Source organism: Halichoerus grypus, chromosome 2, assembly GCF_964656455.1.
Source record: "Halichoerus grypus chromosome 2, mHalGry1.hap1.1, whole genome shotgun sequence".
In the NCBI taxonomy this organism is placed as follows: Eukaryota; Metazoa; Chordata; class Mammalia; order Carnivora; family Phocidae; genus Halichoerus; species Halichoerus grypus.
In genome coordinates this window covers 183,732,900-183,749,098 of record NC_135713.1, presented here as the reverse complement: position 1 = coordinate 183,749,098, position 16,199 = coordinate 183,732,900, and the positions used below count along the sequence as shown (strand labels likewise).

At 57.1% G+C, this 16,199-nt stretch overlaps 1 protein-coding gene across 1 annotated transcript; it reads left to right on the top strand.

Moving 5' to 3' along the window:
* The first annotated feature begins 270 nt into the window (after nucleotides 1-270).
* Nucleotides 271-6,263, top strand: WFIKKN2 (WAP, follistatin/kazal, immunoglobulin, kunitz and netrin domain containing 2). Its single transcript, XM_036076320.2, has 2 exons — nucleotides 271-823; nucleotides 3,541-6,263. Exons 1-2 carry the CDS (start codon nucleotides 623-625, stop codon nucleotides 5,059-5,061), a joined length of 1,722 nt encoding a protein of 573 aa, XP_035932213.1. The 5' UTR covers nucleotides 271-622; the 3' UTR covers nucleotides 5,062-6,263.
* Nucleotides 6,264-16,199: the final 9,936 nt, after the last annotated feature.

Below are 16,199 nucleotides of genomic sequence, written 5' to 3'. Positions count from 1 at the left end.
TGTAACAAGCGATTGTGTGTTCTTCAGAGGTGGCCACGGGGAGGAGGGGGCCCGGCCCGAGGAGGTGGGGGAAAGGGAAACAAACTGCTCCTTTCCAGGGAGCTTGCGTGTCCTGGAGCCAGCTCCCCCCCAAAGCACATGCCATTTCTGGCCCTTGAAGGGGTTAAAGGCCTCCTGGAGTCAAAAACAAGCAGGTGTCCCACCGTGCCAGAGACGCCCGCCTAAACCGCTTCCAGCTTTTTTTTTTTTTTCCCCTTCTGCAACAAGTCTGTGATCAGCCACGGGACAGAGGAGCCAGCAGCCTGCCTGTGACAGGCATCAGGTTAGCTCGCTCCCACTCGGGTGGCGCGCCCAGGATATAAATCCAGGCTCGGGCCCCTGCCGCGGCTCTTCTCCCTGCACACTCAGGAGAGGGAGTTTCCTTGCAAAGACCTTTCCTTTATCTGAAGCCGCGCAGCCCAGCGGGCTCCACTGACTTGGTGGAGGCGGCCGCGGCAGCCGCGAGGAAGCCCGCCGGGGTGGGGAGGGCAGGTGTCTGCAGCCCAGAGAAGGAGAAGGCCCCGGTGGGCCCCAGCCCCTGGCCCCGTCGCAGGGGAGGTCTCGAGCCACTGCAGACCGCATCATGGGGGCCCCGGGGTGCTGCCGGCTCTGGTCCCGCTGGGCGCAGGCGGCACTTCTCCTGCTGCTGCTCGGGGCGCCCCCGAAGGGCCTGGCACTGCCACCCATCCGCTATTCTCATGCGGGCATCTGCCCCAACGACATGAACCCCAACCTCTGGGTGGATGCCCAGAGCACCTGCAAGCGGGAGTGTGAGACGGACCAGGTGAGTGGGAATCCGGAAGCCTGATGTGGACCATGTGAGGGTGTTAGTGAGGGCAAGTGGGAGCTGTGGCCTGGGGAGACTCAGGAGCCCCCCCCCCCAGGCTGGGAGGATCTGGGAGCAGGAAAGAAGTTGGGCCCCAGGCCACATAAACAGGGAATGATGTCTGTCCAAGTCCGAGGCCCAGATGAAGAGGTGGGTGTGATATCCAAGTTCATCCTGGGGTTCCTGGTCTCATGTTTGCTGAGGGGGCTCTGAGGCAGCACTGGGCCAGGCACATCGTGGGGACTGGCACGACCCTTCAGCCCCGCCTCGACAGGTGACAGCAGACACTCAGGACATCGCAGGGAGCATGATGAGGACCCAGCCAGGGATGGGAGGGTGGGCCTGGCACCTGCGTCTCTCTGGCAAAGCTGAGGCCTCCGGGCCACACCCCCACCACAGGGGTTCGCACCCTGACCCTGAGATCAGGCCAGGCTGATGGGGACAGTGGGCGGGAACAGCTCTGAATAGACCCCCTGGTTATCCCTGGGAGGGAAGCCTGCCAGATTCCTCGGTCCTCCCTTCTGCTCTCATTAGAGCAGCCTGGGGCAAGCAGGGCAGGCCTGGCGCTAGGGCAGTTCTCTCCCAGCTCCCGAGTCCCAGGGCCATCCCTGCCACTCCCCACGGGTGACGAAGAAGAGCCCGCTGGTACCCAGCACCTGCCTGGGCAGAGGTGCTTCCTGCCGGCCCGGCCAGTTCCTAGGGCTCAGGGCTGGGCTGGGCAGCACCGGGGAATAGAAGAGACACTCCATTTGCCAAACGCACGTAGTCTACAGAAAAGCCCATGACTGCCCTGCAGAGAGTGGTCTCTGCCCGCACAGTGTCCAGGGGACAGTTGTCAGACCTCTCAGGCCAGACGCTGCCAGGGAGCAGTGGTGGTCTGAGGAAAGGGAAGATGGGGGCAGAGCGCTCCCATTCAGCTGAGGTCATGAGGGTCATTGGCTACGTTTGCAGGGAAGTCTGTTCCACTGGCATGGGCTGGCCTGATAAATCAGGTAGGGCGTGGGACAGTGAGACTCTGGCTGATGTCGTGTGTCTTGGGGAAAAGGCACCTGTGTGGGGCTAGGGACTTATTTGCCTATGGGTATATTCTGAGCCCCCAAGCAAAAACTGTTCTAAGGATTCCTTCTAGGTTTCCTGGGCCCAGACATACCTTTCTCCCCTCGCTCCCACCCCAACTCTGGGGACCCAAACTTTCATGGACCTCAGGGTCCTAAAGGAGCTCCCTGGGCTTGTGTCTTAAGGAATTTTATGACCCTCAGGCCGAAGAGCAAGTTCTCCTGTCTGCTCCCAGTCTCTCCCGCCCTCCATCCCCCACTGGGTCTCTCACCCTCAGACCCCAGCTCTGAGATCTGCCCATCCCTGTCCCAAAGCCTCTCCTGGCGTGGCCTAGAAGCTTATGCCAAGCAAGGACTGCAAAACAAAGTCCCCATTCTGAGCCGAGAGGGGGAAAACAGTAAACAAGTCAAGCGGGCAGGCTCCACACAGCTCCGGTGGGGGATATTTCCCCCTCTTAGCTGATGTGGAATGTCAAAGAGGCTGAAATAAAAGTCGGAACCACAAGAGGCCAGCCCTAGTGGGGAGTAATTCCCAGAGCTACTACCAGGACGGAGGATTAGGAGCGTTGCCCGCCTGCCCAGTGGGTACGAGGTGTTATTGTTGAAAACACCACGTGAAATCCTTGTTTGTGTTGGTCCCAGAGCATGTTGCTAATTTCGAGGAATTAAACTAATGCCTTACGTGGCTCCACAGAGCATCAAGGGGGATTACAGCCATAGTAAGTCCTCGCTGACGGCTCTGCTGACCTTTGCCACCCAACGGGGCTGTTTTCCTTGTGGATGTCCCCCACGAAATGTTGCACACGTCAGAGCTGAGCACCTGGGCCTGGCACAGCCCTCCGTGGTGGGGCCTGGCGTCCCGGGCCTGTCCCGCCTGCCCTTCCCCTGGGCTCTGAACGAGTGTGGGCCCGCCACGGAGCGGCTGTTCCTGACGCGTGTGCGGCCGGCCTCAAACATCTGTCCCAGAGGTGTCTGATTTTTCCTTCTTAGGGTTTGGTGTGACCTCTTCAATTCGGCCAGGGCATCCTCACCCCAGTGGAAAAAAGACAGAGAGGCAGGGCTCATTTGTTCGCACCTAGACCTCCTTTGTGGTCACCCTATGATGTGGAAGAAGAGATCTCCCTTCAGAGTCCCATCCACCTGGAGCTTGAAGCCCTTTTCTGCCACTTGCCCGCTCTCGGGACTTGGGCGAAACTTCTCCAAGTCTCTGCACTTTCATCTATAAAACAGTAGTCAGAGAAACGTCCCCTCTCGGAGGTACGTGGCCTGCCTCCTCTCACACTAGCAGCTGTAGCGGACCTCGGGCAAGTGACCTCACCTCTCCGTGCCTCTGTTATCACTACCTGCGAAGTGAGGCTAATGGTCTGCCCACCGCCCAGGCCTGTGATGAACAAGAGAGAAGCAGACAGGTACACATGTTCTTAGAAGAAGGCCTGGCAGATAGCAGGGGCTGCGTATCTCCTGTCATCATCCGAATGTGCGGCTCGCCGTAGGTGGTGAGCACATACCAGTTCCCTTCCGCAGACTCGGGGGGCGGTGGGTGGGGGTGCGGGGGGTGGGGGAAGCCTGGCACGCGTCCTGCTCCTCCGTGCTCAGGCCTCTCCCTCTGGCTCCCCGCAGGAGTGCGAGACCTATGAGAAGTGTTGCCCCAACGTGTGCGGGACCAAGAGCTGCGTGGCCGCCCGGTACATGGACGTGAAAGGGAAGAAGGGCCCGGTGGGCATGCCCAGGGAGGCCACCTGCGACCACTTCATGTGTCTGCAGCAGGGCTCCGAGTGTGACATCTGGGACGGCCAGCCCGTGTGTAAGTGCAAAGATCGTTGTGAGAAGGAGCCCAGCTTCACATGCGCCTCTGACGGCCTCACCTACTATAACCGCTGCTACATGGACGCCGAGGCCTGCTCCAAGGGCATCACGCTGGCTGTCGTCACTTGCCGCTACCACTTCACGTGGCCCAACACCAGTCCCCCGCCGCCCGAGACCACCGTGCGCCCCACCACGGCCTCCCCGGAGACGCCGGGGCTGGATATGGCGGCCCCGGCTCTGCTCCACCACCCTGTGCACCAGTCGGTCACCGTGGGTGAGACCGTGAGCTTCCTGTGTGATGTGGTGGGCCGGCCCCGGCCCGAGATCACCTGGGAGAAGCAGCTGGAAGATCGCGAGAACGTGGTCATGCGGCCCAACCACGTGCGCGGCAACGTGGTGGTCACCAACATCGCCCAGCTGGTCATCTACAACGCCCAGCCCCAGGACGCCGGCATCTACACCTGCACGGCCCGGAATGCCGCCGGGGTCCTGCGCGCCGACTTCCCGCTGTCCGTGGTCAGGGGGGGTCAGGCGGTGGCCCCCTCGGAGAGCACCCCCAACGGCACGGCCTTCCCCGCGGCCGAGTGCCTGAAGCCCCCCGACAGTGAGGACTGCGGCGAGGAGCAGACCCGCTGGCACTTCGACGCGCAGGCCAACAACTGCCTCACCTTCACGTTTGGCCACTGCCACCGCAACCGGAACCACTTCGAGACCTACGAGGCCTGCATGCTGGCCTGCATGAGCGGGCCACTGGCCGTGTGCAGCCTGCCCGCCCTGCAGGGGCCCTGCAAAGCCTACGCGCCGCGCTGGGCCTACAACAGCCAGGCCGGCCAGTGCCAGTCCTTCATCTACGGCGGATGCGACGGCAACAGCAACAACTTCGAGAGCCGCGAGGCCTGCGAGGAGTCCTGCCCCTTCCCTCGGGGGACCCAGCGCTGCCGGGCCTGCAAGCCGCGGCAGAAGCTCGTCACCAGCTTCTGTCGGAGCGACTTTGTCATCCTGGGCCGCGTGTCCGAGCTGACCGAGGAGCCCGACGCGGGGCGGGCCCTGGTGACCGTGGACGAGGTCCTCAAGGATGAGAAGATGGGCCTCAAGTTCCTGGGCCGGGAGCCGCTGGAGGTCACCCTGCTCCACGTGGACTGGAGCTGCCCCTGCCCCAACGTGACGGCGGGCGAGACGCCGCTCATCATCATGGGCGAGGTGGACGGCGGCATGGCCGTGCTGCGGCCGGATAGCTTCGTGGGAGCGTCCAGCAGCCGGCGGGTCAGGAAGCTGCGCGAGGTCCTGCACAAGAAGACCTGCGACGTCCTCAAGGAGTTTCTGGGCTTGCGCTGAAGCCCCGCCCCCCCTCCGCCCCTCCCCGGCCCCCTCCCCGGCCCTCGTCCACCTACCCACCCCCCACGCCCCTCAGTCCGCAAACTGGGCAAGGTCAGGCTCGACAGTCGTAAGCCAGTGGGGAAAATCCACCGGAGGTTCTTAGAACAACTTCTAGTCTTGGGCTCAAGAAGGGGTCTGTATCTTCTTTAGCTGAGGCGGACCAAGTGAGAAGCCACTAGACACCTGCAAGCTATTCTTGATGACCAGTCGGTGGGGCGTTGTGACCCTCTCTGTGCTGGTCAGCCGCCTCTGCTGGCTCTCCCTGCCCCCAGCCAGCTCCCAGCCAGGCTTCCGGAGGTGGCATCTGCACGGTCGTGGGAAACACGGAATGAATCGGTTTGCAAAAGGGGTAGGTGGGGAGAGAAAGGAGGGACCAGGGACTCTTTGGACAAATTCCCCAGAGCCCCCTAGATCACTACGAGCAGAAACCACTTCATGTTAGGGCTTGTGGGACATGGGCAGCGGTGGGGTGGGGGGCATGGTCTGACCCAGCACACCCCTTGCCCTGAGGCGGTGGTCAGCCCGTGCTTCGGTCAGGTGGGCCCTGCAGTCTCTGAGGCCACCATGGCACCAGCAGAATACACATTCTTCATGTTCCTCCTTGGCTTTACTGGTTGGTTTATTGATTGTTGATGTATTAATTTAGCTCTGTTCAGTCTGACTCAATGGACAATTTCTGAACACTTTCTGGGTGCCAGGTGCTAGGACACAGATATTAGTCAATGCCCAGCTCCTGGTGACTGAATGTGAATGTCCAGATCCCAGGGTCCCCGCCCCCCCAACCCCCCCGCCCCGGGAAGCAGACCCATGCCTGGCCCTCCCAACTGTGAAATGGTCCCATTGGAAGGACAGTGTGCTTTCATCTGCCACTGGCTTCCTTGGGCAGAAAGCAGATAGAAGCCCCAGGATCTGTTCTGGTGGGAAGGGAGATAAAGGGAAAGTTGGGGTTGGGATGGGGAGCAGGGTGAAAGAAAGGAGGGAGGAGGGGAGTCAGGCTTGGGAAGGAAAAGGAATGTTGCTCGATGCTTCCATCTGGTGGTGGCCTTGGGAGCTGCAGGGACCTGAGGGAGGCTCTAGGTGAGACCTGGGAGGGCAGGTTTGGGAATGTGGCAGCTTGTTGGTGACTTCTCGTTTCTGGACTTCCTGTGCAGGTCCAGCCACCCCCCACCCCACCCCCCCCACACACACAATAAATGACTTGGGAAAGCCACTGTCAGCTCTACATCTGCTCCCCCATTCCCTCCGCAGCCCTTCCTTCTGTCCAGGTCCCTCCAAAGGAGAAAAGATCATTGTGGGGCACCCTCGTTTCTTCCTCCAATGTAGGGAGGAAGGTACCAATTAAAAGTTCATAGTATCAACAGCCCTTTTTGTGTGATTTGTTTGGGTTAATGAGTGTGTGTGGTGGTGGTGGGGTGTCATTTGCTCTGGTGACCAGGAGGGAAGTCTGGCCAACGGGACCATATTTGGGTGATGGAGGGACACGAACATTCACCCCACTTTGGAGCTCTGAGGCTCCTTAACTGTGGTGCTCCCCCCAGCTCAGGAAAGCTGAGGCCAGAGAGGCCAGGTGACGTCCCCCAAGAACACAGAGGCAGGAAGATTGGGGACTTAGGCCCAGATGTTCTAACTTATGTCTCAGGCCCCCTGCCCATCACGACAGCATGGCGGGCCAGGGGCAGACTCCGGACCCTGTCACTGATGGTGTCGTGTTGAGAGGCACAAAGCTGGAGGAGACATGAGCGGGGCGGAAAGAGGTGGGCCACCCAGCTATAGCTCCCCAGGGGCTTCTGGGTGTGGCCTGGTCCCAAAGCTGTAGGTGTGCTCAGAGCACAGGGCTGCAGTTCCCCGGATGGAGACAGCAGCACCTTTGGCCTCAGGTGCTTGGGACGGTTCCCCGTCCCTGGAGATGTGTTCAGGAGCCTGTGGCCTTGGCGGCATGCCTCACAGCTCGTCCGGCCCTCAGGCTGCAAGCCAGCCAAGCTCAAGAGACACCTGTCCCCTGTCCACTTCCCTGGGTCTTCCCGGGCCACCGCCCCAAGGAGGAATGCACACCCAGCCGCACCCAGCCTGGCCCAGTCTAGCCAATCCCTCCTTAGAGAGAATTCCTGCAAGAAGGAGGGGGCCAGCATGGGGAAGACAAGCTCCTCCCCGGCCAAAGGAGTGCGAGCTTCCCAAGTCACCACTGGGGAAATGCTGAGCATTAACAGCCAGCCGCCAGGAAGGTACTCGCCACGGGCCCCTCCCTGCTTGGGTCAGAGAACCAGGGAGGTGAGGACTCAGCCTTAGAGGCCTGGGGACATTCTGTTGCACCTGCTTCTAGGCTGAGATGGCCCAATAAGTAACACATTAGCTTAGAGCCTGACGGGTCAAGTGTCCACATGCTAGCATCTGTCATCTCCCTTCTTGCACGGACATGGGGCCTAAGCCCTGTGGCTGCCTGGTGGCGGTGTGACATTCAGGGGACACCGATGTCAGGGCTCCTTCTCACCAGCTCGCAGCACCTGGGGTCCCTGTCCCTCCCACTCCAGCCCCAGCCTGGCAGAGTGAGAAAGCCCGGCCGGTGCCGTCAGACCCCGGTGTCTCTCTTCGTCTCAGTCTCCTCATCCGTAAAACAGAGGGTAGTAAGTGCACTTCCTGGAGACTTGGGGAGCTTGGCCCTATTAACCTTGCCAAACTGAAAAGCCTAGGAGACAGAGCCTGGCACAGAGCGCGGCCCCAGCGCCCCCTCCTGGCCCTCAGCAACCGCCTGGCTGACAGCAGTCCCCCAGGACCTAAAGCCCTCGCGTCCTCCTGCTGGGCCCGGGATTTCACACTCAGTGAACATGCAGCTGCAGGTATTTTAGTCTGTTACTCGCAGAACATTCAGACGGATCACCCCGCATGTTTGGGCTTTAGAAAATACAGGCACTTAGGGAATGGGCATCTATTATGATGTTGGATCTACGTGGCATGTATTTCTCTGTCCTTGAAACCAAGCTTAAGTCTCTGATCCCTGTTACCCGGGTGTTACGCAGTAACTGACCTCTGGTAGGTGCTCCATAGAGGTTGAACCCAATTCCCAGGGTCTGGTTGCTGGGGGAACTTGGGGAGCCTGCCCACCCAGTTTGGGAGATTTGACCCCAGCCTGGGCCCCAGGACACAGGGGGATGGAGCCCCCCTACAGGTCCGAGGCCAGACTCACCTGCCTTCCTGTCTACACTGCACACTCGCTCCTTCCCTCCTTGCATCTGGTGGCTCCCCTCCCCGTCCTCCTCCCGCTCCAGTCCCTCTCTGTTTGCCTCTTCAGAGGCCTGGTCTGGCGCCGGCTGTCTCCGGACCAGCTCGAGGCCTCTGGGGCAGGACAGCTTGGCTTTTTCCACCCTCCGCCTCCCCCAGCACCTCGAGCCTCCTAGGACACTCTGCTCCATTGTCTGGCTAGCAGCTCCATAGTCTGATGTCACCCCCTGGACAGTGGGGCCAGAGAGCAGGGACCAGGGGCGGAACCTGAGGAAGAAAGGGGGGGAACAAACACACAGCCGCATGGTGATTTCCTCAGGCAGGGGGTGTGGAAGTGGGGGGGAGCGCCCAGTGTCCAACTGTCCTGTTATCACATCAACACTGCGTGGGCGCTCACCATGGGACAGGCACCAGACATCATCTCTTGTCTCCATCACCACTCTACAGCACAGAACACTATTGTGTGGGTGGGGAAACTGAGGCTGGAGGAGACAAGAGATTTGCCCAAGATCACCCAGCTGCCACGTGGCAGAGCCGACTTGAACGCAGGCAGTTGGCTTCTCTCAGTATGTGACACACACACGCGTGAGCGCGCACACACACACACACACACCCTGTTCTGGGCTGGACAGTGTGGAGTCCCATCAGGACCCCAGACATCTCCCAAGAGCCCGCCTCCTTCAGCCACCCCGGGGCTGTCTTCTGACCTTGCCGTGTGACATGATATTTCGCTCACACACATAAGCAGTCATGGCCTACATTCCTGAGTGAGACATCAGCCTTATGCCTACTCATCCTCCCAGACTCAGCTCCCCCGGGGGGAGCCTCCGCTGTCCCCCAGCTGCAGCAAGACCCTTCCATTGTCTGTCTCCCTCTGCACGTGCGCCACCCAGGCCGGAAGCACTGCCTGGGGGCTCCCGGAGGTCTGCGGGGGCCCAGCCCCCAGGGCTCAACAAGGGCCTTGCTGGATGAACCAAGGGTCCTGGGACCAAGGGCCACGAGGCGCACTGGAAGCCTGCAGGGCTGTGGAGGGGCTTCCCTGGGGTTTTCCCTGCTTTTTCCCAACTCTACTTCCTGATACCCTCTCCTCCTCCTTCTCCTCCTCCTCCTCCACCACCTCCTTCTCCTCCTCCCCCTACCTCCTCAAGGAGTCTGAAGTCTCTCTCCCGCTCTGGGAATGTGTGATTAATATAGGCAGGATGGGTGGCAGGGTTCCTGGGTCCTATTCGTGGCTGTGGCCTCATTCTGGAATGTGCCCTGAGGTCAAGTGACACTCATCTCTCAGGCTATGTCAGGAGGAAGGAAGAAGAACCCTCCAGCTGGCGTTCTCCTGAGGGAGACGGAAGGGCAGGCAGGTGGGCAGGCCTACCGCCCCCCTCCTTCCCTCCTCTCTGGCTCCCAAGCTCTTCAGCACTTCTATTTCAGGGTTGGGTAAGAATCTCTGTGTCCACATCCCAAATTACCCCAGGAGAGGGACCTCTGGCATCTGGCTCCCCAGCGACACCCTGGCCATCGTCCACCCCCCTCAGGTGAAGGGAAAACAGGACTCAGCTCTGACACCTCCTGGACTGGACCCTCTTGGAGGTGGGGCCTCTGACCAGCATGTCTGTCCGGGTGAGGGCAGTGAGGGTTTTCTGCCCTTTCCAAGTCTTGATACTGCGGGATGAGGATGTACGCATCCTGATCATGTGTGCTGTCCGTGTGAGAGACACAACCAGTTGTGTCTGAGGATGGGGACTGTTTTGGCCCTTTTCTGTGCAGGTAGCCAGGAAGCAGAGAGGGGGCTGGGGCCCTGGCAGGGCCCCTCAGCGGGACAGAAACATGACACCCAAAGGGATGGAATAGACAGTGCTCACAATTCTGATCGGGCACTTTATTTTTTATTTCATTTTTTTTTAAAGATTTTATTTATTTATTTGACAGAGAGAGACACAGCGAGAGAGGGAACACAAGCTGGAGGAGTGGGAGAGGGAGAAGCAGGCCTCCAGCGGAGCAGGGAGCCCGATGCGGGGCTCGATCCCAGGACCCTGGGACCATGACCTGAGCCGAAGGCAGACACTTAACGACTGAGCCACCCAGGCGCCCTGATCGGGCACTTTAAATATCTTGTCCAGTTTACTCCTTGCACCCCTCTCTGAGTAACGTTACTATTTCCCACCCTAGCCTACACCTTGCAGGAGGGCAAAGACACTATGTGCTTGGTTCTCCCCTATACGTTCAGCATGAGGCCTCGCCACAGAGGGTGTTCAAGAAATATTTGTGCAATGAATGAATGAATGAATGAACAAAGCAAGCCCTGTAGATCTTATGGAGGAAGAGACACTTCAAACGTATTATTTTCCCTCTTTTACAGATACTGAATCTGAGACTCTAAATGTTTACAGGAATCTTGCCCCAGGTCAAAGGGTTAATAAATGGAAGAGCCAAGATGCCAACTCAGGCCTATCTGACTTTAGTGCCTATAGTCTTACCAGGGCGACCTGCGCCAGCCAGCCAACCCTAACCCTACCCGGCGGCCCGCCCGCACCTGCACTTCTCCCCACCCCCCATCCCCTGGCTTGGCGCCCCCCACCCGCTCAGCAGCCAGGCCTGGGCTCCGCGCCCAGCTCGCACAGCAGTCTGTCCCGGCTAAGAATGCAGTGGCAGCCTGACGGTGGCCGCCGTGCTCCCCCGGCCGCATGTCCACGAAGGAGGCGCCCCGCAGATGCTGAGTGTGTCGAGCAAGCAGAGCAGCCGTGGGTCCCCAACAGCAGGAAGGCGGCCGAGTGCGCTATCCCGCTGCAGCCTCCCCGCGGCCCAGGCAGGAGGTGACAGGTGCATCTGAGAGCAGTTCACGGCCACCGGCCGGCGCAAGGCCTCCCGGCACTGGTACACGGGCGGGGGCGAGCTGGAGTTCACCAGGCCGAGAGCCACACGAACGACCCGGTGTCCAAGCACCGGCAGTACCAGGAGGCCAGTGCCCAGGAGGGCGAGTTCAAGGAGGAGGCCGAGCTGCTAGGCCGCTGACCCCGGACCCCCTGGGAGCTCCGCTTCTCTTCTTGTCTGAGCCCATGAACCTGGACTTTGTCTCAGACCCTAGCTGACCGCTGACCCCCGAGGCCCACTCTAGGTCCGGCCTCTTCGAGCTCTTCTAACTTGGACACAGCACCCCCTTCTGAGCCCTTCTTCACTGGTGACCCAGCAAGCCCCACCTTTAACCCCATGAACCTTCCTTCACTTCGACCTCTCCTTCACCTTTGACCTCCCCCACAAACCCCATTGTGCCCCCAGACCTATAAGTCTCAGTTTACCTTCAACCCCTCCTCCGAGCCTCCCCTCACCTCTGACCTTGCCTCCCCGTTGACACCATGAGCCCCACCTCCCCTCAGACAGCCTTACCTCTGGGTCCCATGAGCGCCCCTCCCATTTCTCCCCCCAGCTCCCTCCCCTCAGCTCTTACCAACCTGGGTTTTCCAGGAGTGCCGCTGCAGGAGAAAGCAGCCTTGGAACATGTGAGCAAAAGACACCGTGCCCTCAGAACTCCCCACTCTCCTCCCCTCTACTTCACTCACAATAAATAAACTGTTGTCCTGCCCCCCCAAAGAAAAGAGGTACGCAAGGGGCGCCTGGGTGGCTCAGTCGTTAAGCGTCTGCCTTTGGCTCAGGTCACGATCCCGGGGTCCTGGGATCGAGCCCCGCATCGGGCTCCCTGCTTGGCGGGAAGCCTGCTTCTCCCTCTCCCACTCCGCCTGCTTGTGCTCTTTCTCTCTCGCTGTGTCTCTCTCTGTCAAATAAATAAATAAATAAAAATCTTAAAAAAAAAAAAAAGAAAAGAGGTACGTAGATTAGCACCCACACACCCAGCCCCATCGGGTGGTGGCACTCAGGCGAAGCTGGGTTTATACCTTCTGCTAAATATGGTGGAGAGGGGCAGCCCATAAGGAGACGGTGGGAATTAGGCCGAGTCCTCTCATGGCCCGGCACAGTGCCCCTGAGAGCTGCTGCCGTGCTCCTCCCAAGAATCAGTCTACCAGCGGGTCAGTTCCTCCTCAGCTCTTCAGAGACCTATGCTGCCGCTGCCATCTTATTTCTTGGGTGGAAGTGCTGACCGAAGGTTATGGTTATTGTTATGGTCATGGCTGCTCAAATTCAATTGCATAAAGGGGCACCAGATATTTTAGGCCTCAGGGTCTCCAAATCTCCTTAGTATCCAGGGTGGGTGGCAGTGAGGAAAGGTCAGAGTGATGGAAGGGCATGGGTTCTTGAGTCAGACTGCCTGGACTCACATACTGGCCGTGTGACTTAAGGTAAGTTACTCTGTGGGCCTCAGCATCTTCATTTGCAAAATGGAATAATAATAGTCGAGTCAGTCCTGGGCCTGGTTGCTCCAGTTGGTTGGGGATACTTGCTGTTTCTTGTTCCTGCCCATGGCTGAACAAGAGTCAGGATGTGAGAACAGACTCCCTTCCCCAAAGCTGCCCTTGGACAGCAAAGTAAGAACAGATGCAATCCCTTCTGCTGACAAAGGAAGAGTTCAGGATGAAGGTAGCTGGAGAGAAGGGGAGAGAAGAAAGAAGGAGAGAGAGAGAGAGAGAGAGACTCTAGGTTGTGCAGTTGGAGACCAGCAAGCAGAAACAAAGTCTAGTCATGGTGTCCATGGAGGCCCTCAGAGCGTTTCTCCATCCTTCATTCCTGGCTCCAGCACCTCAGAGCATGGAGCTGAGCTCTTACCGACCTCCTACCTCAAGCGTCACTTCCCACCTCAATGCACCACAAGGGGCAACAGAATAAAAGGGGAAATAGCCTTAGAGTCTTGATGTGACCAAAAAACTCAGACTCGGAGCGATCCTTACAATCATCACAACCAAACCAACAATTTCACCTTATGACCCTAAGAAGAGGAGAATGCTGGTGTTCCTGGATGAGCGCAACACAACTTTAGTGAGACTTACACACATGGTGACCCATGTCCACCCCAGAAGGTGGGTACCCTTTGCCAATTAGATGCCCTGGTGGCAGGATGAGTAATTTCCATTACTAAGAGCTAACAGCACCTAATATGTGCTCATACAGTATCTCATTAAATCTTCACAACCCTGGCAGGTGTTTATTATTTACCACCATTCAATAGTCTCTCCATTTCAGAGATGATGAAATTGAGGCTCACAGAGATTGAATCATTTGCCCAAGGCCCCTGGCCAAGCAGCAAACCAAGCCTAGGTCGGTATAGTGACTCCAAAGCCCGTGCATTTAACCCCACGTACAGCATCTTCCACCACAGAACAGTGAAGTATGGTTTCCTCTCACTTTTGCTTCCTCTCTTCTCCCTGCTAATCCACAGTGAAGTTTCACTGCCTAGGATTCTCGTGAAAATGCATGTTTTAAGGCCAGCTGACCTCCCCTAAGAAGGCTGAGCACATGCCCTTGAGCCTAAGCCACAGGAAGAGAGAGGAGAGAGGAAGATAGGGGTTTCAAGCCCCATCTCACAGAAGAGTAGAGAGAGTTCTGGTGATTCCCTATGGGGAAGAGGATTATGCTTAATGCGCTCTATAGCTTACATAATCCTCACACTGCCCGGAACAAGTAGGACTTTTCAGATAGGAAATCTGAGGCTGAGTAGGTTTAGCAGGACATGGCTATTCAGGGTGCATTGGGATTCAGTTCAAAGCCTTACTCCAAAGCCCATATTCTTTCTTGTACAGGGTTACTGGGAATAATTTTATTTGGAGGCTTAATGAGGCCCCTACACTACTCTAGAACATTCTTAATTAGTTCTTAGCAGTTACCAAGGATTCTGTAGGGGAAATTGTGGGGCCCAGACCTCTGTCCCTGCTGGAGAAGGCGGGGTAAGACATAGATCAGACGCTGGTGTTTTCTGTTCCAAAGCAAGATGCATGCTTCTTTCAGAGAAGTGATGCTCTCTGAACATTGTGAGTCACATGAAGGGGCTTGGCCAGCTTGCAGCAGTATTTTCAGAGGATGACAGAGTGCTCAACCACAAAGGAAGCCTGGGGGAACCTGGGGAAGGGCTTTGCCCAGGGAAAGTGACCCAGGAGAAAAGTTATTTGGGGCTGTTAATTTCTGGCTTAGATTTATATTAAGCTTTTCCTTCAAAGCCTCATTCTTTGATTTATGCTCAACCTGGAAGATATTGTAAGCGTCCAAAAAGCCAAACTGGAAAACGGATCAGTTGAGCTCTGAAAAGACTTGTTCCCTTGGCTAGGAGTAGAGTGTGGTGACTGGGTGGACGGCAGGTGGGAGTGCCCTGGGGGTATCTGAGTTTATGCAGATATTCCACCAACACCAACTTCTGGGAGGGTGTTACCTGCTGTGAACCCTGATACTTACAAAAACAGAGTTTTGTCTCTAAAGGTAGAAAAACAAATGAGATGACCCCTAGAGGGAGCTTCTAGCCTGAGGAGGTTTCTAGGATAAGCATCTTGAAAAGATAAGAATTAGAACATCCCTCCTGGGCAACCTACTACCGCTCACTACCACCACTCCTACCCTTGGACTTCTTACCTGACCTCCCCATCCCACCCCTGGGCTTGATGAACAGAGTTCTAAACCAGCTCATTTGTACAGTGTCTTTCTGTTCAAAACTTGGAACAATGAAAAAAATTAAAATATCCAAAGTTAAAGGCAGCTTCTCCTGGGAGTGATGGGCTGGCAGCTGAGCTTCTTGTTCTGATTTCTTCGGCTTTTTCCCCCCAAGGGTTAGCACACATTCTTCCCACTTGGGACACATCCGATGGAGAAGAAGAACCAGGACCAGGTTTTTCCTCTACCGAGGCTGGGACTTGGAGGGAGCCCATGCTTCCCTGGATGACCCATTCTTCATCACTTGATAACTCCCCCTTGCAATCTAGAATCCCTCACATGGGCATGCTCTCTCCGTTTTTTGTTCACACCTCCACATTCTCCTGTGTCTGATCATTTGGGCGTGTGAGTTATCTTTTCTTAGAACGTAAGCTCCTTGCAATGTCTTAAAGGTTTATATGCATCACCACGAGTTCCTAACCCAGTAAATGCTCAATAAATGTATTGAGTGGATGACACAGGGATTGGTTCAAATGATATCTCCCTTTGTCTGAGACGATTTAGGGACCTGAGTGGAATGTGACCCCAGAGCAACTGCTGAGTCAACCTCACCCTTTTGCTATCGTCAGTACGAGGAAAGCCCGGGACCGTAGACCTCAGGTATGGGTAGCGCCGAGAGTGACTTCTCACAGATTCTGAGTGCCCAGACAACAGCAGGGATGTGGGTAAATACAAGCAGCCTGTGACCCTCAAGTTCTCACAGCCTACTCCACTGTATTTTCGCAGCAGAGACGATATTAAAATGAGGTGGGGGTTGCTGAGCAAACCACCACGTACAGGACCACGCTGGGTGCGCACGGGGAGCTTGGCGCAGAGTGCCTTTTAGATAATGTCCCCTAAAGAATCAAGTGTGGTTCTTTCACAAAGCCTTCCTATTGAGGTCAACCAAAGGAGCCGTATAGGGTAATGGGGAAGGGCCGCAGACTTCGGAAACAAGCCCGCAGCTCAAGTCCTGGCTCCATTGGCCATAACCATCACAAGCTCCCTGCTTCCATTTCTTTATCTATAAATGAGGGAAACAGCACAGCCTTCCGAGGGCTCTTAGGAAATTTAAATGAGTTAAAACATACAAGTGCTTTGAACAGTATCTAGCACATAGTAAATACTATAAAGTGTTGGCCATTATTACTGAGCTTCTGACTTGGGTCATTCCCTCTGGACTCCCGAAGAGTCCAAATAATGCCAAAGTCACCATCACTCAAAGAGGCAGCATGCAAGGTACGAGCACCTAACCCTCCTTCCACGTCTGGAAGAAGCCGCACAGCCACCAGCGAAGTGTGGTGTGCCCGCGCTAGGGCTAG